Source organism: Prionailurus bengalensis, chromosome B2 (genome assembly GCF_016509475.1).
Source record: "Prionailurus bengalensis isolate Pbe53 chromosome B2, Fcat_Pben_1.1_paternal_pri, whole genome shotgun sequence".
NCBI lineage: Eukaryota > Metazoa > Chordata > Mammalia > Carnivora > Felidae > Prionailurus > Prionailurus bengalensis.
This window is the reverse complement of record NC_057349.1, coordinates 75,412,956-75,439,393: the sequence shown is the minus strand read 5'-3', so window position 1 is coordinate 75,439,393 and position 26,438 is coordinate 75,412,956. Positions and strand designations below refer to the sequence as shown.

The 26,438-nt window shown below is 41.8% G+C and overlaps 1 protein-coding gene across 1 annotated transcript in view; it reads right to left on the bottom strand.

The window, feature by feature from the left end:
* Window positions 1–26,438, bottom strand: part of MRAP2 (melanocortin 2 receptor accessory protein 2) — a 54,652-nt gene that overhangs the window by 8,123 nt on the left and 20,091 nt on the right. Inside the window, exons 2-3 of the mRNA XM_043593034.1 lie at window positions 22,836–22,969; window positions 10,066–10,165 (exon numbers count right to left, since the gene is read on the bottom strand). Coding sequence (XP_043448969.1) covers window positions 10,066–10,165; window positions 22,836–22,962 — 227 coding nt within the window. The 5' untranslated portion in view covers window positions 22,963–22,969. The remainder of the gene's footprint in view (window positions 1–10,065; window positions 10,166–22,835; window positions 22,970–26,438) is intronic.

The window sequence follows — 26,438 nt, the reverse complement described above, 5'->3', positions numbered from 1 at the left end:
TTTCCCCACTTGCTCTCTGTCTCTGTCTCTGTCTCTCTCTCTCTCAAAAAAATAAATAAACATTTAGAAGAAAATTAAAAAAAAAAAAAGGAATGGTCCATTAATAGATCCTGAGTGTGGACTCTAGAGTGAGAGATACAGGAGGTCCAGCAAACTAGTCTCCCCCAGGTCTGCCCTGCACCTACTTTCGGTACAAGGAAACAGCCTACCTCTGCCCCCTACAATGCTCTCCACATCCTCAAGCTCTGTTCCATACTCTTCCATGGTGCCTCTCACATAGGTCCTTGGAACTCATATACCGTAGAGTTACTAAAAGGGCATCTTGTACTTTCTACAACTGGCCAGCCTTGGAGGCTGCAGGGCTCAAGTTCCATGGGGAAGATTTCCTGCCACTTATTCGTAAGAATGGCTTCAAGGAAAGCCAGTGAAAATACTGCCCCTCAGTGGCTACCCATTTTTTAAAACAGCATAGCCCTAATGAGTAACAGCCAAAAATACTTTTATTTATTTAATGCAGTGAATATCAAAGGATTCTCACCAATTAGGCATGGAAAGTTTGCAGCCAGATGTGGTCTTTTTAAAAATTTATTTATTTGAGAGAGAGAAGTAAGTGAGTGCGGGAGAGGGGCAGAAGGAGAGTGAGAGACTCTCAAGCAGGCTCCATGTTCAGCATGGAGCCTGAGGTGGGGCTCAATCTCATGATCCTGGGATCATGATCTGAGCTGAAATCAAGAGTTGGATGCTCAACCGACTGAGCCACCCAGGTGCCCTTGGATGTTGTCTTAATTTAGTTTTTAGGAAAGAAACACATGCTGTATTGTTAAGGATGCCTTTCCAGCCTGTAGATGGCCTGGGTACCGCTCTGTGGGTTGTTATGCTCCCATGAAAAAGAGAAGACAGCAAGTTTCAACTTTCTCATTCTCTCAAATTCAGTTGCATAGGGAAAAACAATGCTCAATGGCACCTTTTAGATCAGTTAAAAGAGTTTAAAGTCAACTTGTTCTTCTACAGCTTTGGTTACACTTGGGAAAATTAAAAACTACAAGGGCCAAACATCTTAAATTCTACCTTGATTAAAATTACAGTTAAAGCCAGAAGCCAAAAGCTGCAAAAACTGAAACACTGAAAGAATGAGAAGCTTTGAGATGTTGACTGGTCTGGCAATTAATACCATGTTATAAGTTATCATGAGGAAAGGAGAGAATACTGAAGAATATTGTGCTATAGGTTAAATGTCTGTGTCCCTCCAAAATTGCTGTGTTGAAATCTACTCCCTCTTGAGATGGTATTAGGAGGTGGGGCCTTTGGAAAAGGATACTTAACCTTAATGAATGAGAATATGCCTTTATAAAAGAGGCCCCAGGAAGATCCCTTGCGCCCTCCTTCATATGAGGACACAGTGAAAAGTTTGCCATCTATGATTTACCAAATCTATGCCATCTATGATTTACCAAATTTACTAAGTTTACCAAATGTGCTAGCACCTGGATCTTCAACTTCTCAGCCTTCAAAAACTGTAGGAAATAGATTTCTATTATTTACAAGCTTTCTATCCTATGATACTCTGCTATAGCAGCCTAAACAAACGAAGACAGTTTGCCACAAAATTTAGAATCATCAATAATTTTAGCATTTTAAATTGTTTTTGTTACATTCTAGATCTTGTCATTATGAAATTGATGATCTAGCTACTGTGCTCAAGAGAAGGCCTCCTGTGTCATCCTAACTTTTTAAAAATTACAAGAGTTTGAGAGGAAATTGAACCTTGTAATCATTTATTTCATTTATTTGTTTTAAGAATTTGTATTCCAGTATGCCAGAGTGGCTCAGTCAGGTAAGTGTTTGACTCTCTGTTTCAGCTCAAGTCATGATCTCACAGTTTGTGAGTTTGAGTACTACGTAGTCAACACAGAGCCTGCTTGGGATTCTCTCTCCTTCTCTCTCTGCCCTTCCCCTGTTCATGTTCTCTCTCTCTCTCTCTCTCTCTCTCTCTCTCACACACACACACACACACACACACACACACACACACACAAAATAAACTTAAAAAAACCTTATATTCCTCATTTTCATCTTGTTTTAAGAAATGCAATTGGCTGGGGGGGTGCGGGGGGGGTGCCTGGGTGGCTCCGTTGGTTAAGTATCTGATTTCAGCTGAGGTCATGATCTCACAGCTCTTGAGTTCGAGCCCCATGTTGGGTTCTGTGCTGACAGCTTGGAGCCTGGAACCTGCTTCAGATTCTGTTTCCCTCTCTCTCTGCCCCCCTCTCTCTCTGCCCCTAACCCACTCACATTCTGTCTCTGTCTCTCTCAAAAATAAATAAAACATTAAAAAAAATTTTTTTTAAAGAAATGCAATTGGGGGGTCGCCTGGATGGCTCCGTTGGTTAAGTGTCTGACTTCAGCTCAGGTCATAATCTGGCGGTTAGTGAGTTCGAGCCCCACACTGGGCTCTGTGTTGACAGCTCAGAGCCTGGAGCCTGCTTCAGATTCTGTGTCTCCCTCTCTCTCTGTCCCTCCCCCACTTGTGCTCTGTTTCAAAAATAAATAAACATTTAAAAAAATTAAAAAATAAGAGAAATACAATTGGGACTTAATCTATTTGTTGCAACATTACTGAAATCCCCCAATCAGAATAAAAAGACTGATCAGACTGTTCTTATTCCTGTTTTTTTTTTCTTCTTCTTACCATGGGTTGTGTCATGTATTTTCTGTACCTGTGGAATATTCTGTACCCGAACAGACAGCCTCTAACTTGCAGTCCTCTGGCACCTGCACTGATTGTCATTACTCCTATGACACTCCCCTGCTCACAAACCTTCACTGAATCCCCAGACTCTGCCTGATAGCTCAGACCCCCCACCCTTACATCAGCTGGTCATTCTGGTGTGCTCTCCCACCAGTCCCCTTGCTAACCCTATGGTCCAGCCACATGGCACCAAACGCACTCAGGACTCTCCCTCTCTTAGGCTTGTACTGTTCCTTCTTCCTGATGGGCCCTTCCATGCTTCTCTATCTGTCAAAGTCAAATACCTTCTTCACTGTCCAATGCAAATGTTACTGCCTCTAGGGAGACTGTCTGATTTTGCAATGAGAAGGAATCTATCCCTTCTCTGTGCTCCTGCTGTATTTCACTGACCTTTTCTTACAAGATGCATCCCTTCCTGCCTCGTGTCAGAGCTATTTGTGTATGGCCCATTTCTTCCTATGCACTGTGGTGCTGGATTATGTTCATCCTTGCATCTCCCAAAGGGCCTTGCAGTCATCAGACCCTCAATGAGCGCACTGAACAGCTGTATCTGCTGGTGGTCCAAAGCCCTGGTTCCCATGAAAAGCTTAGCCACCCCCAGTGTATAGCATTGTTGATAGTGGTAGACCTCTCGAACCCTTCTTCTGTGACCCAAGAGACAAATCAGGTCAGGAGGACAGACCCCTCCCACCTCCATTGGAGAAGGAAAACATCTGTAATTCTCTGGGTTATTCCTCCAGAGATTTTTCAGATTTATCACGATGTTTTGCAAACGAAGTGCCTGCTGGTGTGCTGAGTCTTAGTACGTCCACGATTGTCTTCAGGTTCACCCTACTCATGAAAAGTGGTGGGCAGTTCAGCCTGTAGGCACCTGTACTTCTAGAAGTCATTTCCAGTGGTCCTTTAGAGATGTGTTAGGCTAAACAAAGACCCACTAAGAGTTAAACCTCTGTGACTACAACTACTGAGAAAATAATAATAACCACTAATATTTATGGAGCCACAGCCTGTGCTAAAAGCTTCATGTCATGTAACAAGGCCTAGAGGTGGCAACCCAACCCTTCTGTCTGTTTGTGGCAGTGCCTTTGGTGGCTTTAGTTGCTAGTTCTCACTTACCAGGAAGGTGTCAGTCTCTCTGGGGTAAGAAGAGTTTACTGCATTAGAACAACCCTTAGTGCAGTCCTGGGCAAGCCATGGCTTCACTGATGGGAAATTAAAAGTGACTCCTGGAAAAGGGGGATATAAATTGAATCTGATACATAAAATAGTCATATTTTCTACCTGTTGATAGTGGTAGACCTCTCAAAATGTCAGCACTTCTTCAGGAACCACTCACTATGTCTGCATTTTGCCAGCTAGTTCCTGTGGCCTTGGTCATTATCAGAAACCTTAAGCACTGACATTTCTTGCTATTAGCTTTTAGATGTACTATACCTATCCTTTAGTGAGTGCCATATTCAGGTAAATTGCAACTCAAAGTAAAATGTAATTTCCTTTTTTATAAGGTCATGAGCAATTCTGCACTCAGGCCTAAAAGTACATCCCCACTCGGACAAGATGCACTTAGCCAAGGCTACAAAAGGAGGGTATTTGAGACATATGATATCTGGAGTTTGATAGTTTTGGGGGGAAGTTCAAAACATTCAACATAAAAATGTGATCCAAGGCTTTCCTGTTGCTCTCTCTCTGGCAGATTTATGATAATGGGGCTATAATGCTTTCACAAGACAGCCAGAGTAAATGGCTCCTTAGCTGAGAAAGCAGGGGGAAATGGTTCTTTTATCTTCATTGTCCATAAAGGATCCAGGTAAGAGGGTTTTTTCCCTACACACACAATAGCGAATATTCCAGGAGGAAAATAATCCCCATTAAAGCTGTTTCTTGGGCCTAAAAGCTTTTAGGAAAGGTGATGTCAGCTTTATAATAGTCTTTCTCCCTCTGCAGTATACTTTACTTGCGTTCGCCAGTATCTGGTTCTCTTCTTCTGGGCACACAGATTACCCTTCTCGGCCTGGGCAGTCAGGGGGTGTGGCTAGTTCTGGCCAATGAGCTGGGAGAGGAAGGGATGTGTGCCACTTCCTGGCTGAAGAACAGAAGGGCAGGCTTGAGATCTCCACAGGTGCTCTCCCCCGCAGTAACCCAGAAGGCTGAGTGTTGGAGACAGTGCAGACATAAGAGGAGAAGCTTCCGTCCACCCACGGCAAACATGTAGCTTGAGAAAGAAATAAACTTGTGTTGTGTCATACTAAGATTTGAGGAGTTGTTCGTTACTGTCTCATAAACTCATCTGGTTGTTACATGATCCCTCTCTTCGCAAAAGCCATTGAAAGGTCAGTGACTCCAGAATTGAAGTTCTTAGGCTAATATGATCCCAGTTTGAAGTCTTCAGGGGGAAGAAACTTGCCCATTTTATTGTGATGTCATTGGCTCAGTGTAGTGAATGGATCTCAACTCCTACCATCGAACATTGTTAAGTGAAGGTCCAGCAAGGGATGGCAATTACATATACTCTCTCGGCTAAATTGTGATTGATTCCTGATGGATGCCTAAAATAGTGTTTTGAAAACAATTCTGAGGCTAAGTCTTGGCTATGCAGGTAGATAGCACCGCCGATTAGTGATGTCTGTTGTGGGCATGGCACAAGGAGTAGAGGCGCGGGTTGTGGTATCTGCCATCTTTGTGTGTCTCTACTTTCAGAGAGGCACATATGCTTTGCATGTGCCAGCAATAATGAGATCCTTCCCTGAAATACCTCCACGGAGAAAAAGATAGAATTAAGCAATAGACTCAGCACTAGTACATTATGAGCTCGCAGACTTGATCAGGTACCTTTGTTGCTGTTGTTCTTGTTCTTGTTGTTTTTTATTTAGATTCAAGTTGGTTAACATACAGTGTAGTATTGGTTTCAGGAGTAGAATTTAGTGATTCAACACTCACATATAACATCCTGTGCCTTCCTTAATGTCCATCATCCATTTAGCCCATGCCCCCACCCACATCCCCTCCAGCAGCCCTCAGTTTGTTCTCTGTATTTAAGAGTCTCTTATGGTTTGCCTCCCTCTCTGTTTTTATCTTATTTTATTTTTCCTTTCCTTCCCCCATGTTCATCTGTTTTGTTTCTTAAATCCCACATATGAGTGAAATCACATGATATTTGTCTTTCTCTGACTGACTTATTTCACTTAGCATAATACACTCTAGTTCCATCCATGTTGTTGCAAATGGAAAGATGTCATTCTTTTTGATTGCCACGTAGTATTCCATTACATATATACACCACATCTTCTTTATTCATTCATCAGTTGATGGACATGTGGGCTCTTTCCCTAATTTGGCTATTGTTGATAGGCTGCTATAAACATTGGAGTGAATGTGCCCTTTCAAATCAGCATTTTTGTATCCTTTGGATAAGATCAGGTATCTTACCCAGAGTGACAGAGTCATATTCCAAAAGGATGTTGCCTGATACCTACTTGAGGAAATAACTGTTCTCTGTGACCAATTATCCAGAGAGCCTGCTATATAAAGCAGTCAAAATTCAGACATGTCAGTCCTTCCAACCCAACACCAAGATTCTCTACTTAGTCTCCTTTCTAAAATCATCTCACTGTTTGAGAGACATACTCAAAGTGAGGCTGGAGTGGAATATTGGCAAGTGCAAATAAAACGTGAATGCTTAGGGCCTGGATGTCCCATGGGAGGATGGGTTTCTTTTTCTTCTGCCTCCTACTGTTCAATTAGACTCCCAGCTCTCAGCAGGACCTCTACCAGCACCCCAGGGATGGAGTAAGAGTCACTGAGTACCACTGTGAATCCAGAAGTTCCGTAGGCATTAGCTCATTTAATCTTTACAATAATGCTAGGAGACAGATACTATTTTATTTGTACAAATGAGGAACCTCAAGCAAAAAGAGGTTAAGAATTCAGCGCAAAGTCTCAGTAGGTAAATCTGGAACTGTTTGACTCTAAAGCCCATGCATAGCCCAGTATGTGCTAGAAGAAAACAAATCTGATTGCTAGTATCTTTGGTTCAATAGAAGGAAGAGATTAAAAATTACAGATATGAGGTCATTTAATGTAGTGGTTAGTAACAGGAGCTTCAGAGTCAAAGAGGCTTTAGTTTGAGGCCAGGGCCAAGAGTTGTTTTTACCTGTGAGACCTCAGACAAATGATCCATTTCTCTCATCTGTACAGTTGGAACACTTACAGGATTTACTTCATCTTCCTGTGAGGACTTAGTGAAATTATACATATAAAGTGATTAGTAGACCCCAGCATATGGTAAACATTAAAAAAAAAGCTCTTATTATTTTCAATGATTTATCATTCTTTCCTCCATGCCTAATTATCACACAGGCAAGCTTAAATTGGTTGTTTTATATTAAAGTTGACTGGGTGGAAAAAATAATGTCTCCTTTAGAGAAGATTTCTGCCAAATAAACGTCAACATTACTAAGATCTAAAGGCCTTTTTAACTGATCAATTTAGGGATTTTTGCCCCATGTCTGCGTCTTTCAGTTTTCTATTATGATATACTGCAACCAAATGCCAGATCTTATACTACCTCAGACTCAAAAAAGCATTTCAAATGTGGCCCTGAGGGCTGATCCATTATTTTATTAAAGCAAAAGTAGGTTAGACTTTCTCCTTAACCTCATTGAAAGCATAGAGTTACAATGACCCTGGTTCTTCGATTGAAATTATTCAGAACCACCATCAAAAGAAAAACCATGTAGCAATAGGACTGAACTGCCAACTGAAAGACTGGAAATGCAAGTCTCAGCTACCCAGGGTCACCACGACATATTAAGGAAATGTATCAGCCAGGACTCCAAAGAAAGAAAAACAACAGGCGTGTGCACATGTGTGTGTGTGTGTGTGTGTGTGTGTGTGCGCGTGTGTGTGTGTGTGTGGCTAACTACTGAGAGAGAGAGATGTATTCTGTCTGTCTGCCGATCCAACTACTGAGAGAGAGACCGATTTTTTTAAGGAATTGGTTCATGTGACTGTGGTTCATGTGACTGTGACTTTAGCAAGTCTAAAATGTGAAGGGTAGGCTGACAGGCTGGAGCCCCAGGGAAGTTACAGTTTGAGTCAGAAGGCAGCCTTCTGCCAGGATTTCTTTCTGCTTGAGGGAGGTCATTCTCTTTCAAGGAAGGCCTTCCAATGATTGGATGAAGCCACTAATTTTATGGAGGATGATCTGCTTTGCTCAGAGTTTATGGACTTAAATGTTAACTCATTTAAAAAAATGGGATAAAATGTTATCTCATTAAACACACACACACACAAACACACACCATTTAGAATAACATTTGACCAAATATCTAGGTATCACGGCCTTGACACATAAAATTAATCATTACATGAAGTCACGTTTTATTCAGGGTTAGGGTGTTCTCAACCATAAAGATCACCTGCATCCTATATTAAACAAACACATCCCAATAGTCCTTCAAAAATCTATCTGTCCCTCTGAACAAAAGGAAGATAATAGCGTTGTTATTCCCTGACCACTCTATGAGATGTTCCCTAATCTGAATTAATCCTCAGCTTTTCTTACTACTGTTGCAACCTGCACTATATCTTCAAATTCCTTGGACCAATATAATAGAAGCAAAGGCATGTACAGATTGTTTTAAGGACACGGAAGAAAGCAAAGATCCAGGTCTTTTTATTTAATTTTTTTAAGTAGGCTTCATGCCCAACACAGAGACCAACATGGAGCCTGAACTCACGACCCTGAGATCAAGATCCAAGCTGAGATCAAGAATCAGACTCTTAACCAACTGAGCCACCCTAGCACCCCAAATGTCCATGTCTTTTTAGTGGCTGTTAAAGAGATTTTCAACCTTATGTCTCCATATGCTTCAATAATATGGTATTTTCCTTTCATTTAAAAACTGTTTAATTTTTTTCTACACCTTAATGTCTGAAAATAGCTAAGTGAAGGGCAGAACTGTTCTCTTTAGCCAGGCATTTGTTACAGTGCAAGTGCAGGCTGAAGAGTGAACAGACGCTGGAGAGTGTGTAATGAAATATAACAATGAGAATCCTGTTACCAGGCTATGAGGATGAAGTGAGCTACCAAATGTGAAATGTTCAGATTTGTGCTAAATTTCTTCCATTTATTCTCCCAGGTGGCTCTCCATCATTCCCCATGCTGCTCTGTGCTCTGTGCCCTAGAAAGCTGACCTCTGATGGAGACTGGCTGCTGGTTGTGCTACTGTGATCATCCAATGGAGATCTGGTGCGAGGTGGGAAGGAGAGAGGAAAATAGGGTCTTGGTATTTAATTTGAGGCTCCCTCCCTGAGAGGTCACATGGGCTAGTTGTGTCCCTCAACTCAAAGTCACAGCTCCTTTTGGCCACAGGACTCCTGGGTCCCCTTCAGATCTAGGGTGGAAACTACTCCTCAGTGTTACTAGCCTGGAGGTCCTGTAATATCCTGTAGGGTTATCCTCCCATCTGGCCACAACCTGTGGATAGTCCCTTCATCAAAAGCACATCTAATTACCTAATTTGAGTGTGCTATTTCTGCTGGCTGGGACTAACTAAAAAGGGATTCAACATGTTATTTTTCCTTTTGTTTGAAGAGTTGGAACAACAAAAATCCTCTAAAACATTTCTGAGTTTTTTGCAATCTATAACTGAGAAAATACCTTCTGATGTTACTCAGTGTTCTTTAACCACCGTGTCATAATTTCCTCCATAAATCCAAAGCCCAACTCAAATGTTCTTTATCCTGCCATGAGAATTACATAATCCTTAGGGTTTCTCTTTTTATCCTAGTTTCAAGGAAGCTCAGTGTTGAACTCAGTGTTTATTGTCAATAATTAATTCATTTAAGTACCCAGTAATAACTATTTCTATGCTCCATGATATGCTTTTAAAACTGGTTTTCATCTGATTTTGCTATTTTCTTTCTTTCTTTCTTTCTTTCTTTCTTTCTTTCTTTCTTTCTTTCTTCACTGTTTTTGGTCTCGCAAGACATCTAAATTCTTTTGGGAGTAAGGAGAAAATACATCCTAATTAGTAAATATTTCAAAATAAAAATCAGGCCTGGAAGCAGCTTTAATGCTTTAAGAAAGGACCATGAAACCTAGGTTCACAAGGGTCCACTTGAAAACCACAGAGGCAAGAGGCAAAGTGCCAGGAGGAAGATGGGTCTCACCCAAAGGCAACTGAGTTCAGGCAGCAAATCCATAACTAGCCTCTTTTTTTCCACCACTGGAAGCAACCCCAGCCCCAGATATCACATCCATCTATTTAGTTCCCCATGGGGCTTAGTGACATTTAGGAATGGCCCAAACTTACTCTTGGTGTGGAGCTCCCGTCTTGGTCAGCAAAGTCAGCACAAAAAACATGAAAATCACGAAGACAGCAAGACCAACCCAAAATCCAATCACAATGGAATCTGTAAACAGTTAATACTGGGATTAGTATTTCACAGCAGCTTAAAACTTGACCATTTGAGGAAACTGAGCTTTCTGGTACATGAAATAAGAGAGGAAGTCAACAATCTGATAAGATAATCTTGACCCATTAGTCAACTGGGGACAAATAAGATACAGAGAATGAGGGAGAGGGAAGAGTCCACATGCCCCTGGGTTTCTGTCTCAGATAACACTAAGAGACTTTGGCCTTACTGGCTCTTGGTTTCCAGATCTTAGTGAAGGAATCCAGGCCAGAAGGTGAACCATCTAGGTCCTTATGATTCCACTAAAGTGTCCTGAGTTAGAAAATATTGCTTTTAGCAGAGACTGCAATATGAAATTTCAAATGAATTCTGATTCAAACCAACCCATTTTGTATTTTCACTTACATTCATGTTGGAATAATTCAAGTCCTTATTACTTCTTGAGGAGAACATACGAATTGCCTCCCAATTGCTCTCCCTCTCTTCTACCTTTCCTTCTGCCTCATCTCTGTAAGAATCTACTTTACGACAGCTCTGATAATATTTCCCTTTTATAAAAAACTCTTCTGCAAAAATGGACCTGACCTTTTCCAAATTAAAAGAGATTCCATGTATACAGCACTTTATATGGTATCTGACATCTGAGAAAAAGGTACCCCATATTTGTCAGCTATTATTATTAAAATTATCATCAATTTTTTCATTTACCCCTACTTTAAACCCCATGTTTCCAATTAGACTAGGGAACATTGTGTCCCTGTATTTACCTTAACTCTTAGCCATAACTTCTGAAGACACACACCTTTTCAGGAGCTCTTACCATCACCTGGCTGGAACAACTTTCCCCAACATAGAGCTAATGAAAGTGTATCCATCCTTTGAGGCCCATTCCTTACATCATCCCCTTCACAAAGTCTGGACTAACTTCCCGAACTGATGTGTTTTCTCCCTCCTTTGAACCCTGTGACATTTGTGCTTCTATACAGTGGGCCCTTGCTTGATCCTATCTTGGGTAATAGTCACAAGTATCTTTAGGACAAGGATGAGACTGGATTGTCTACACAAACTGACATACACATAATAGAGTCTCAAATCTGGGTGAAGCACCAGAGTTAAGTTATTTTTCATTTTCTGATCTATTCTAAGAAGTTTAGCTACGTGAGATTATGGTAAGGATGCTTAGAAATATTTTTTTAAATAAATGATTGAGGGGGGTGCCTGAGTGGCTCAGTGGGTTAAGCGTCTGACTTCGGCACAGGTCATGATCTCAGTCTGTGAGTTTGAGCCCCACGTTGGGCTCTGTGCTGACAATCAGAGCCTGGAGCCTGCTTTGGATTCTGTGTCACCTTCTCTCTCTGCCCCTCCACTGCTCGCACTCTGTCTCTCTCTCTCAAAAATAAACAAAAAATTTTTTAAATAAATGGTTGGCACTTATACATTAAATGTGTTTAAATGTAAACCATCATTCTAATTAAATTATGTGGGGGCGCCTGGGTGGCTCAGTCGGTTAAGCGTCCGACTTCGGCTCAGGTCATGATCTCGCAGTTCGTGAGTTTGAGCCCCGCATCGGGCTCTGTGCTGACAGCTTAGAGCCTGGAGCCTGCTTCAGATTCTGTGTGTCCCTCTTTCTCTGGCCCTTCCCCTCTCGAGCTCTGTCTCTCTCTCTCTCTCAAAAATAAATAAACATTAAAAAAAACTAATTAAATTATGTGTGTATAACCCTTTTTCTAAAATGAAGAAATCAGATTAGCAATTTACTCCGAATAATTCATATTTCATTCCACGTATAGGATTGCTGAGAGGTTAACTTTTGTTCAACAATGTTTATTCAACACTCTGGATACAAAACTAATATAATCTTTCCTTGAATTAAGAGTGCCAAAGAAATAGAAATTGTAGACTTTGCCTTATAATATAGTGGAAATGAAGTCTAAAAAAGACAAAAGGACAAGTACCAAAAAATACATGTATGCAAGTACAACCAAATGCAACAATAATATATCAATTGTGGGGGCACAGCCTATGAAGCACCACCGTACAGGTAATAACAGTTCAGCATGCTGTACCTCATCAATTGCCTGGATACCAAAGGCAAATTCTAAAAGGTCACACCAGAGTTATGTTGAAGTTCTCAGTTAAGAGTTTAACCTAGTCATGCTGATTCACATTGAAAGGTGTTCTCATTAGGACAGCTTTCACATTGGAAACAATGGCTGGATCCCCATCAGTAAGTACTTCACTTCTCTAGTCCAGGGTGGGCAGAGGTGGAGGAGGAGTGCCTTCAACCCAGCCTAGTTCCTTCTCTCTGCCCTTCTAGTGGCCCAGTGAGTTGATCAAAAAGCAGCAATAATGTGGGACATGAGAAGGTCATGGCCCTCCCTTGAAGTCCCGAGGGAGCAGACTAGGGAGGAGCAGGGCTGTGGCTGGAAATTGAGAATCCTAGTGATCCAACAGCATTTCCAAACACTTCCTTAATAACATGCCATCTACATTTCCTATCACAATATGCTTTAAATGGTTCTGTTTATTCACATTCCCCTTCAAATGGAATTTTGCTTCCTCTAATTATTCCCATTAATTTTCCTTTACCTTGTTCTCTGTCACATGACTTGACCCTACGGTACTTTCTTACCCTGATGTACTTTCAGAGGACATCAGAGATCCCCATATCATTCTAGGAATATCCAAACTCTCTTACAGTTTTATTTATATGCCAAGTTTCATGGGCATGGGCATGGCAGGGAAAACAGAGCCTCTGGCCTTCTCCAGAGCACCCTTTCCTAAAAAGGATTCAAAATAAAGGTTTATATAGAGTAAAGCTCCAATGCAGCCAGTTGGTTAAAGAAGCCAAGAGAAACCTTCCAAAGGTGTTTTCAATAGAGCCCAGCAGTCACTTTTGTCCTGTCTAGAACCAGAACTATTTAGAGATCATTACAGTAAAAGGGTAGAGAAAATTGCCAAGGGAAATTCTAAACGGAATGTGTCATAATAAAATAACTTCCCTTCAACCTGACCATTAATGAATGGAATGAAACAGAGCTGAAGGCTGATGATGACATGTTTTTTACTGGTGTGATCATTTTTCTCCATGATTATCTTTTCTACTCCCGGGTAGGACTAGAACAACTACCCCATCCCAATACCCTCCTCTCCACTACCTAAGAATAAACTGTGACCTTTCCAACTCATGGTTGTATGAAAAACAAGGATTCATACTTAATTCCTTAATTCACTGTCCATACTTTTTTTTTGTTTTGTTTTGTTTTTGTTTTTGTTTTTGTTTTTTGTTTTTTTTTCAACGTTTATTTATTTTTGGGACAGAGAGAGACAGAGCATGAACGGGGCAGGGGCAGAGAGAGAGGGAGACACAGAATCAGAAACAGGCTCCAGGCTCTGAGCCATCAGCCCAGAGCCTGACGCAGGGCTCGAACTCACGGACCGCGAGATCGTGACCTGGCTGAAGTCGGACGCTTAACCGACTGTGCCACCCAGGCGCCCCTTCACTGTCCATACTTAATTCACTGTCCTCATGCTGCTTCTGGCTTTAATGCATTAGGGTCAATTTTATGTTGGGAATTCCTGGAAAGGAGTCCACAGTGGTGTTCCACAACTTGCTTTGTGCTCCCAATGACAAGTTGTAGCCTAAGCATTCACAAGCTCTAGCTCTGCTTCTCATCTTGATGACCTGGCTTCTTGCTAACTCATCCATGCACGTGGCTGGCATTATCTGCAAGTTGGCATTGAAAAAAAGCATGGAATATGGTCTCCACTGATGGCTCAGAATAAGAGGATGCTCCTTCAGTTGTTGCTCAACACAACAGCTCAAATGGCCCACTTAAATGTGTCCTAGGAGCCTACTGACTCATAGGCTTTGTTTCTGTCTTACCTATCCAGGGCCTTCTTAAATATCCTATTTCTCTCCTTCCCTTTATAGCAAAATTCTTAAGAGATTTGTCTGTACATACGATTTCCAGTTCTTCTCCTCTCATTTTTTTTTCTTGAACCAATTCCATCAGCCTTTCACTCCCACCCACTCAACACTGCTTTAAAATCATTGCCAATAACTTCTATGCTATAAATCCAACAGTCAAATCACAGCCCTCAATTTACTTGACCTAGAAGCATCATTTGACACAAACCACCGTCTCATCCTTGAAGCTCCTTCTTTCTTTTCTTTTCTCTTCTTTTGAGAGAGAGCAAGTGGGGAGGGGCAGAGAGAGAGGGAGACAGAATCCCAAGCAGGCTCTGCACCATCAGTACAGAGCCCATTGTGGGGTTTGATCTCACGAACCATGAGATCATGACCCAAGCTGAAACCAAGAGTGAGATGCTTAACCAATTGAGACACCCAGGTGCCCCCCACTTGAAACTTTAAAAAACATTTTTTTAAATGTTTATTTATTTGTGAGAGAGAGACAGAGTGTGAGTGGGGGAGGAGCAGAGAGAGAGAGAAACACAGAATCCGAAGCAGGCTCCAGTCTCTGAGCTGTCAGCACAGAGCCGGATGCAGAGCTGGAACTCACAAACCGCGAGATCATGACCTGAGCCTGAGCTGAAGTCAGACGCTTACCGACTGAGCCACCCAGGCGCCCCTCTTGAAACTCTTTCTTAATTTGGCTTTCAGGAAACACACCTGCCCTGTTTTCTTCCTACCTCTCTGTATGTTCCATTTAGCCTCCTCTGCTATTTTCCTCCCAACATCTCCAACTTTCAAATGTTAGCATGCCACAGGGCTCATTCCTTATACCTCTTCAGTTTTCTATCTATACTCATTCATCCAGCCTCTTAACTTTGAGTACCATTTATATGCTGTGACTCTCAAATTCATACTTTCATAGCACCTCCCCCACCATCTCCTATTGGATGTCTGACAGGTCTCAATTTAACAAGTCCAAAGCTGAGCTCCTCATGTCCCTACTTCTCCCACATCTTCTCCATCTCAATTAACAGCAATTCATCCTGCCAATTAGATCACAAAACTTCAAACAAGCCTTGGCTCTTCACTTTCTATTTTGCTCTATGGCCAGTCCATTGACAAACCCTATCAGATCTATCTTTAAGAAATATCCACAATTTATGCACCTCTCACCACTCCACTGTCCCCACCATGGCCAAGCTACCATCAACAGCTGGACTATTGAAATAGCTCCCCTGAATGGCATTCTGCTTCCAGTCTCATCCTCTTCCTTCCCCAGCTTCAGAGTGGTCTTATTAAAACCTAAGACAGGGGAGCCTGGGTGGCTCAGTCCGTTAAGCGTCTGACTTCAGCTCAGGTCACGATCTCGCGGTCCGTGAGTTTGAGCCCCGCGTCGGGCTCTGGGCTGATGGCTCAGAGCCTGGAGCCTGCTTCCGATTCTGTGTCTCCCTCTCTCTCTGCCCCTCCCCCGTTCATGCTCTGTTGCTCTCTGTCTCAAAAATAAATAAACGTTAAAAAAAAAAAAAAACTTAAGACAGATTCTACTCCTCTTCTCCAAATTACACCTCAGAAAAAGCCTAAGTCCTTAGCATGACATCAGAGGCTCTTCTACCTCTTTCCTCTTCTCTATTGCCTGACTTCTCTTGCTGCTCTGCCTCTTAATCACTCCCCTGGCACCGTGCTGGTCTCCTTGTTGTTCCTTGCATGTCCCATTTCATTCTTGCTATGGAGAATTTTCTGGAATGCTCTTCCCCAGATACCTTATAATTCAACCTCTCACTCCCTTCAGGTCTTTTCTCAAATTTCTCCTTCTCAATAAGGCCTTCCATGGCTGGTCTATATATAATTTCACCTCCATACCCGACATCTCCTTTCTCTAATGTATTATTTTTTTCTATCACCATCTGGCATGGTTTGTTTATGTCATTTATTTATTACCTGTCTCTCTCACTAGACAGCAAGATCTATAAGATGAGGTATTTTTGTCTTTTCTATTCACTGTTGTATCTCTAATGCTTAAAACAGTGCTGCATATAACCAGTGCTCAATAAATATTTGCTGAAAGAAAGAGTAAATGAGTGAATGTCCATTCTGCTGGTACCAAATATATGTCAGACATAGGTCCACTTCTGATACATTTCAAGGTTTAATACCAGATGCAAAACTGAGGGCAAAAGGAGAATTCGCAACAACCATCAGAGATTGTCTCTCAGATGAAAGACCCTTTGAAGGTAGGAATCTTTATTTCAGCAGGTAGAAGAACCTAGTCTAACTAAAGATGGAGCTACTATTGCAGAGTATGATCCGTTACAGGTATCGTCACAGTCATTCATATCCTAATAAATGCTTTCCCTTGAAAGGTCTTGCTTCCCTTTTTCTGAAACTGCACCTAAATGGCTTTGAATTTTGCTCTGCAAAAGAAGGAGACACACTTGAAGGTCAGAATCACGGCATATTAAAATGGAAGAGAGTGCACCAAAATACACAGGACGATAGGTGGCTTCATCTTTTCTAGTTTCCTGTATGGCTGTGTTTTTTGTTTGCCTCTTATTCTTCTCTAGGAGTCTCAGATATTGTCAGGTTGCTGAAGCTAAAGACCCCCACTTTGATCAGATCTCTCATATCAGAACAGTAAGAACTCACCCAGGCATTTTGGTTTTTTCCTGATGTGAATGTTAAAACTAACAAAAGCACTTCTTATTAATAGTATAGTAGGTAAAGTAAGTATGTGATGTGTCACACTTCTGACTACATTGTGCAAGAATTCTTGCCAGCTACAATCATTTTTAGAATGTAATACCCTCAAAAAAGATTTTCAATTGTCTCTAGAAATGTACCAACCAAAGTAATAGCAGCAGGCCTGTCTTCTTGGCCCCATAAACTAAGGAAAAGAGAAAGGAGAAAACAGAAAAATAAAATTTGTGCCACCAGGCTGCAAAAGCATATATTGCAGGGAAATATATGGCAGTTTGCCCCGTCATTTTGATTTCCACTAAAATTCTTAACAAACAAGTAGCCTTACCTAAAGATTGTCCCAGAAAAGTAATAGATTAAAGAATTAAAATAAATGCAGGAGGATGATTTCATACCCTTACAGCAACAGCCTTCCACCAGGTAATCAATGACAGCATATCCTAATGGATTTCATGCACTTTTTGAAATTTCCACAAAGAAATACTGAGTAGACAGCAAAAAAGGAAGGAGTGAAAGCATTTAATTACCACTATTCACTTTAGGGATGAAGGATATATGGTTCAGTTAACGACTTTTCAAGGAACAAATACAGAAAGGCCTTGATTGAGTAAATGAGTCACTCTGAAGCTCTTTGCAGCCCCACTGGTGGAGACAGGAACATGGGAGCCACGGATCACTGCCCCCTAATTGCCCCACTGGAAGCCCTGCCACAGCCACCAGCCACCAGCCACCAGCCAGCAGTGGCTTCCAGGCCCCAGGGACTCACTCATGAAGCCTGGGGTCTTGCTGCAGCAGGGGAGTGCGGACATGGGCTAGGTCAGCTGGAGGGGGCAGCTGACCAGGATAGAGATTTAGGAGGCTCCCCTCCTTCCATGAACACACTGAATATACAGCTACATATGGAGGCGTTCCCTCTGAAAGACATCTGGAAACTAAGCCACTCCTACACCTCTGGCAAATGAGGAAAATACATACATGAAAATGGGTAGAAAAGACTGAAACACAATCTTGCCATAACCCCCCCCCACACACACACACACAGCTACACACAGTTGGAAGGAAACCCCCAACTTCCAGCTTCTCCCTAAGAAGGGAAGAGTTTGGACAGGATATCTAGAGCCCCACTTTTAAGACTCCCGCTATAGAAATGCACCCCTAAAATGTCTAGCTCTGATAGCCAACAGGGCTGACATCCATGAGAACCCACAGACTACAGCAAACAAAGAAGCAGTGATTCCTGGGCTTGCAAGCCTTCACCACAGCCACCTCCCCCAGGCTCAGTGCAGAGGAAGCAGACAAAAACACCCATTTCCCATTCTTTCCCTGAAAGGGGTTTATCTGCATACTTTAAAAGATGTTGCCTCAGGGCCAAGCTTCTAATTTAGCACACATCTAGTGGCGCCCACCGCCATCTTCTCCAGAGGGCAGGGAAGCTGGCAAACACCTCCCCTGCCTTCTCCCTCCAGCCTGCTTCAGTAATAAAACCAAGTCACTAGTATCTCCCTGGAAAGAGCTTGTATACAAGTCTGACATCCTAGCTTTTGTGGCTACAGCCCGAGGCACAGGTCCCCAGTCACCTGGCTCTGATACCAATGGTGTCCACATTCAGGAGTCCCACAGGACTATAGTGAACAAAGAAGCAGTTCTTAACAAGCACAGGAGTACTTTCGCAGCTATGCACTTGGTCTAGAAGAGAGGAAACAGGCAAAAACTGAAAGAGGACTTTCACTACGTCCATTTTGACCTCCAACTTTCTAATTAATTAAGTATTTCTTTCCAGCTTTTCTCTTAATTCAGGCAAAAGGTCCTGGGGCAAAGCTTCCCCTGTTGGAAACCGAAACTACCCCATTCTGCAATAAGGATTTCCCTGAGCCAGCAAGAGCCTGCCCATGATTGACTCCAAACCAATGATAACCTGACTCTACTGCCCACATTTGTCCCCCATTTTTCTTATATAAACCTGGAAGTATTTTCAGCACTTTGGAGCCAGTCTTTGAGATGCTAGTCACCTGTCTTCCTGATGATAGGCCTCACTGATATAACTGCTTTCTTGTTTTACTATCACTCACTTCTCTGCCTTTGGATTTTGTCAGCTGCAAGTGGCCAAACCTGGTCTACTCAGGCCCCCCCAGAGCCAGGTGCTCTTACACCCCTGCGCCCCTGTTACAAAACTTCTATCTCCCAATTTCTCCCTGGGAGGGGTTTAATTGCATACTTTCCCAGCTGCTGCCTAAGGATCTAGCTCCTAATCAGGCTACATGTAGGTGCTGATCACGGTTTTTCCCTTGAGGACACAGGCAAGTCTTGACATGCCCTCAACTACTAGGAGCCTAAGAACAAAGAAGTTTGCTTTGACAATCATAAACGTTTGAGAGGCAACTAGGAGCTTAGTTGATCTCCCACACAAGACCATTCAAAACTGGGGTAGGTAGCTGTTTTATCTAATGCACAGAAACAAGCCCAGAGAGTCAAGAAAAATGAAGAAAAAGAATATGTTCCAAACTAATGAACAAGATAAATGTCCAAAAACAGATCTTAATGAAATGGAAATAAGAGATTTACCCAATAGAGAGTGCAAAATAATGGTCATGAACATTGGGGGCAGGCTCCATGACATTGGTCGGGGCAATGATTTTTTAGGATTTGATACCAAAAGCAAAGGCAACAAAGGCAAAATTAAATACGTGGGACTACATCAAGCTAAAAAGCTTCTGTACAGCAAAGGAAATCACCAACAAAAGGAAAAGGTAACCTATGGAATGGGAGAAAATATTTGCAAACCAAATATCTGATAAGGGGTTAATATCTAAAATATATAAGGAACCCATACAATTCAATGCCAAAAAGCAACCCAATTAAAAAGTGGGCAAAGGACCTGAATATATATTTTCTGAAGACATCCAAATGGCCAATAGGTATGTGAAAATGTGCTCAACATCACTAATCATCAGGGAAATGCAAATCAAAACCTCAATGAGATACTACCTTATCCCTGTTTGAATGTCTATTATCAAAAAAGACAAGAGATAACCAGTGTTGGTGAAGGTGTGGAGAAAAAGGAACACTTGCACACTCTTGGTGGAAATGTAAACTGGTACGGCCACTATGATAAATAGTATGGAGTTTCCTCAAAAAATTAAAAATAAAACTACCTATGATCCAGACTTCTCACTTCCGGATATATATCCAAAGGAAATGAAACCATCATCTTGAAGAGATATCTACATTCCCATGTTCACTGCAGCATTATTCACAATAGTCAAAATATAGAAAAAAACCTAAGTGTCCATCACTTACATAGGTGCGCACACACCCCCCCCCCCACACACACACACACTAAAATATTAGTTGTCCTTCAGAAGAAGGAAATCTTGGGGCACCTGGGTAGCTCAGTCGGTTAAGCATCCCACTTCACTCTCAGGTCATGATCTTGTGGTTCATGAGTTTGAGCCCTGCTCAGGCTGTGTGCTGACAGCTCAGAGCCTGGAGCCTGCTTTGGATTCTGTGTCTCCTTCTCTCTCTCTGCCCCTCCCCCACTCACTCTCTGTCTCTCTGTCTCAAAAATAAATAAACATTAAAAAAAAAAGAAAGAAACAGAGTAGAAAAGTGGTTGCCAGGAGCTTGGTGTGGAGGAAACAGGGAGAAGTTGATAAAAGGTTATAAACTTTCAGTTATAAAAGGGATAAGGTCTGAGGATCTAACATATAACAAGATCAGTATAGTTGACAACACATATTGCATAATTAAAATTTGTAACAGAGTAGAACTTAAATGTTCTCACCAAAAAATAAATAAATAAAAAGGGAAATATCTGAGGTGATGAGTGTGTCAATTAACTTGATGGATGGAATCCGTTCACAATGTGTGTGTACACTAATCATCATTTGGTACCTTTTAAATATATTATAATTTTATTTGTCAAGTATACCTCAATAAAGCTGAAAGAACAAGTAAAAAGCCTTCCTTGCAAGGGAGGATCAGGTGAAAGTGAAGGATCATGAACACCAAGACAGGTCAGAATAGCAGCATCTAGGAAATCCTAACAGAGCAAAAGCATTCCCTTTACCACATTTGCATCTCCATTTCTAGTCTTTCTTACAGTTCCTAATGTGCCCCATGAAACTGAACTGGTTAAGAACCTAAAATGTTTATAGTGCTATGGATATTCATTCTGAAACAACCTAACATCTCTGGAATATTTAGGGAGTAAACACAACAGGACCTGGGAGTTGGCAGCAGTTCTTAGCCCACAAAGAAGCTTTGTGTTGGCCAGTCAGCATGCCGTATGACTGGAGTTGGACAGTAACCTTCCACAGAATTGTACTTCCTTGCTCTGTGCTGGCTCTGTGCTGGCTCATCACATGAAGCCAATCACATGTGATTGTGATCAGTCCAATCACATGAAGCACAATTCATGCCTATCACACAGAGTTAGGAATTGTCACAGGCGATTCTAGTCTGTCATTATGAACACACACACAGAATGCTCTCTACAGCCTCAGAAAACCAGCAGGGATGAAAGGATGCCATTGACCATGTGTTAGAAAAGAAGGTTCTTCAAAATAGTTCCAGACTACTTTTTGATGGCCCAAATGTTCACACAGCTTGGGAGAGCTGGAAACATCAATACTTTGAAAAGAATCTCAATTTGTAGGTGAAAGCAGGCAAAACCTCTTTGACCTCGGCCACAGCAACTTCTTACTCAACACATCTCCAGTGGCAAGGGAAACAAAAGCAAAAATGAACTACTGGGACCTCATCAAAATAAAAAGCTTCTGCTCAGCAAAGGAAACAATCAGCAAAACTAAAAGGCAACCTATGGAATGGGAGAAGATATTTGCAAATGACATATCAGATAAAGGGGTAGGATCCAAAAGCTATAAAGAACTTATCAAACTCAACACCTAAAAAACAAATAATCCAATGAGGAAATGGGAAAAACACATGAATTGACACTTCTCCAAAGAAGACATCCAGATGGCCAGCCAACACACAAAAAAATGCTCAACATCACTCATCATCAGGGAAATACAAATCAAAACCACAATGAGATACTACCTCACACCTGTCAGAATGGCTAAAATGAACAAATCAGGAGACTATAGATGCTGGTGAGAATGTGGAGAAATGGGAACCCTCTTGCACTGTTAGTGGGAATGCAAACTGGTGCAGCCACTCTGGGAAACAGTATGGAGGCTCCTCAAAAAATTAAAAATAGAAGTACCCTATGACCCAGCAATTGCACTACTAGATTTTTATCCAGGGGATACAGGTATGCTGTTTCAAAGGGGCACTTGCACCCCAATGTTTATAGCAGCATTACCACAATAGCCAAAGTATGGAAAGAGGCCAAATGTCCATCAAAGGATGAATGCATAAAGATGTGATACACACACACACACACACACACACACACACACACACACACTGGAGTATTACTAGGCAATCAAAAAGAATGAAATCTTGCCATTTGCGACTACATGGATGGAACTAGAGGGTATTATGCTAAGTTAGAGAAAGACAAATATCACATGACTTCACTCATATAAGGACTTTAAGACAAAACAGAGGAACATAAAGGAAGGGAAGCAAAAAGAATATAAACACAGGGAGGGGGACAAAACATAAAAGGCTCTTAAATATAGAGAACAAACAGGGTTGCTGGAGGGGTTTCGGGAGTGGGGGGGATGGTCTAAATGCATAAGGGGCATTAAGGAATCTACTTTTGAAATTATTGTTGCACCATATGCTAACTAACTTGGATGTAAATTAAACAATAAATAAAATAAAATAAAATAAAATAAAATATAAAATAGAATAGAATCTCAGTTTGAGAATGACACTGATTCATGTTCCTCCATTAAGGGAATCTTTCAAGTTCTTTGTCCCTCATGTAATACCATCTCTGAGCAACCAGGCTGTTTGGAAGGGGGTGCTTTCTGGGGTTTGGGGGAACAGAGTTATGTAAAAAGAATGTTCAGGAAAATTCATCACTGGGAATTTCACAAGTTAAGACAAATACATTATGTTTACAATGGGGAATTATATACGACTTACATTTATGAGCCTTCAGTCCTTCAAAGGAAACTGGTCCAATCTCATAATATTCATATTCCCAGGTGTAATCAGAATTAGATGCAGATTGCTGGGATGTTCTGTTAGAAATTAACCTCTGGGCAGACATCTCTACCCTGCAAAAATGGAGAAAGGCAAGTGTAGAACCTGTTAATTCATCCTCAGCTGCACAGTTACTCTCATTGCTCTTGACCTACATTCAAAAGTTTGGAAGGGAAAGGCCTCAGGGAGGTCCCATCCATGAGGTCAGGGAGAGGTCCTTACTGGCTGCCTATACTTCATACCAAATAGCCATTGTTTCCTTTTATCTCTACTAGATTGGAATGTATTTGAAATCAGACACCATGTCTTCTCTTGTTGCCTCCCAGAACTTAACTCAATGCCTGGCACATAACCAACTTTCGATAACTGATAATTTTTTTTAATGTTTGTTTATTTTTGAGACAGAGAGAGACAGAGCATGAATGGGGGAGGGTCTGTGAGAGGGAAACACAGAATCTGAAACAGGCTCCAGGCTCTGAGCTGTCAGCACAGAGCCCGACGTGGGGCTCGAACTCACTGACCGCGAGATCATGACCTGAGCCGAAGTCGGCCGCTCAAACGACTGAGCCACCCAGGCGCCCCTTTCAATAACTGATAAAAGAAGGAAGAGAAGGAAGGAGACCGTATACCAAAGTCTCCAAGCTTGCAACTTCAGCCCTATCACCTACCTACACCTACATGAGTACATAAAGAACCTACAGAGAATAAATAAAATCAGTACCAGAAGTGAACTAGCACAGTATACATATACTGAGCACCTGCTATGCAAAAATAAAGACAAGCAACTGCTGTCTAATGAAATTGGGGATGGGGGAGGGGAGAAAAGAGAAGTGGTCAACCAAAAGTCCCATAATGGGAAAAGATCCTCAGTGGAAGCCCGAATCTTGCCTACTGCTTACTCCTGAAATTTGTCCTGTCCTCAGGATGTCCTGAGTGTCTTTGTGATGATTTTAGATTTAAAAACTCTGACTTCATTGAGACAAGAAGTTGCACTGTGCAGCATGGATGCCAAAGTTGACAAGTCAACAGAGCCGGTATTCAATACTGAGCACCTACTGTGTACAAGACAGTACTCATTATGGGATGGGAGGAGATGCTTGAGATACAGACCCAGATCCCACAGACCTTGCTTTATATTGAAGAAATAATACAAAGTGACAAATAGCAGTAATATAAGGGAAAATTTGAATGAAAGATCAGCCAAAACTAAGATTCACTGAGAAGTTATAACCACAGGGTCTCACCCCCAAGATCTTTCTGGTGTTCCCCTTCTCCTACCCACCTTGGGTCAATATCACCCACTGCTGCCTCTAGGACACAACCCCCAGAGAAGCTGAGGCAAAATCACCACCACCCCTCTGCCCCAAGGCATGAGTCTCATCTTTCCCTTTTCCTTTCTTCCTCATTCCCCGGTCCTGGACCCCATAGAAATAGACTCTCACCCCTCAGCATCATATTGTTCAAAGGATGGTGTGCTCTGATCCAGAGATACATGCCAGTATCAGAACTGAGTGCCCAGTCAAACAAATCATTCTTTCAAAGGCAGATGAGAATGTACCATTTCTCATTTGGGAAAGAAAGCTACACAAATTTTAAGAAAAGCTGACCTTTAAGTAAGTATTCAGTAACCTTTCTAGCACCAGCACAAGAATAACATAAAACCATTACCACAGTATTATCTTTGGTCTTTGTATCGTTTGAACAAGAGATTATTTCTCTCAATAAATTTCCTCAGGAAATGAAAATTAGCAACTCAAACATAAGAAACACTATCCTCACTTATGAGTGCTTCTTCCAGAGGAAAAGAATTGTGTGAGAGAGTAGCTCTTCAGTCGTAGGGTTCAGAGATAAATAGTAGATTGGATAAACATCATGTCCATTTCAGAATGTAGAGAGGGGCCCCCGGGTGGCTCAGTCGGTTGAGGGTCCAACTTCAGCTCAGGTCATGATCTCACAGCTTGTGAGTTCCAGCCCCACGTCAGGCTCTGTGCTGACAGCTCGGAGCCTGGAGCCTGCTTGGGATTCTGTGTCTCCCTCTCTCTCTGCCCCTAACCCACTTGCATTCTGTCTCTGTCTCTCTCAAAAATAAACAAACATTTAAAAAAAAATTAAAAAAAAAATAATGTGGAGAATTTCACACCATGCAGGAAATGACACTAGATTTGAAGCTGGGAGACCTGGGTCTTCATATTTGCTCTACCACCATTCCATATGTTGCCTGGAAATGGTTCTGGGTACAATCAAGAAGACACCATCATCACCCACCCGGTTCCCTTCTTGAGCTGCCTAACTGGTTTTTCTGCTTCTACTCTTACTGACCCTTTGTGATCTACTCTTCACTTATCAGCCAGTAATCTTTGTAAAAAAACAAATTGCCCCTGTCACTCCTTTGCTTAATACTTTTAATGGCTTCCCATTGCCCTAAGGACAAAGCCTAAAATCCTTGAAAGTTCCTACAAGGTCATGACTTGGGTCTTGGTGTCCTCTCATCTTGCCTCATACCCTACCAAACTGCGCTTGTATTTCCTGCAGTTCCTCAAAGACTTCATGCTCTCTGTCCCTGCACACATGCTATTCCATCTGGTAAGAATGTGCTTCCTACCAGCCCATCCTAACTCATTCCTCCTTCCCTCCCTGCAAACTCTCATCTACACTGGAGTCAGCAAATCTGGCCCACCAACTGTTTTTGTACAGCCTCCAACTGAAGAATGTTTTTATATTTTTTAATGGTTGAAAGTAATTTTCAAATAATATTTTGTGATGTAAGAAAATTCAAATTCAAATATCAGAGTCCCTAAATAAAGTTTTACTGGAACACAGCAGCCATCCTTGTTGCGTTTTATATTTTTTTAATGGTTTCTCTAGCATTACAACCCCAGAGCTGAGTCGTGGCAACAGACATAGCATGGCCTGAAAAGCCTAAAATATTTACTTTCTGCTATTTTATGGAAAAAGTTTTCTAACCCTCCTTTATAGCAATGGGGAAAAAAAAGATCTAAGCTTCAATTTTCCCATCAGGAATATGATGATGATAACAGTACCTACTTCATGCAGTTGCTGTAAAGATTATGATGAGGGAGCATGAGGCAGACAGAGGGGAAAAGCACAAGGTAACATTTCCCCCACCCCCACCCACACACACACCCCAGGTAGAATACGTGTGATATTCCTTGGACACTCCTGGCTACCCAAGAACAAAGGAAAGGGGTATAAGTGCTTACCATGGTAATATGGGAAACTAAGGCAAATGAAAAATTAAATTCCCTTACTGCCTACAGTCCACTGATAAACCCTTGAGACTGGCAGAGTGACCACCCTCTAGGAGCTCAGGTGCCTCAAGGATGACACTTTGCCAGGGGCAAAAGAGAACCTTAGCTTAACATTATCCCAAACTCCAGGATCCCGTAAGCCAGCTTCCTTTATCTCAACAGCTCCCAAGATATATGCTGGCAATCATAACCCAAGCTTATGCACCACCCCCCATGTACATCTGAAGGGTCTCATGACTGAGGTTTTATTAAATGGTAATAAATGGTGTTTCCC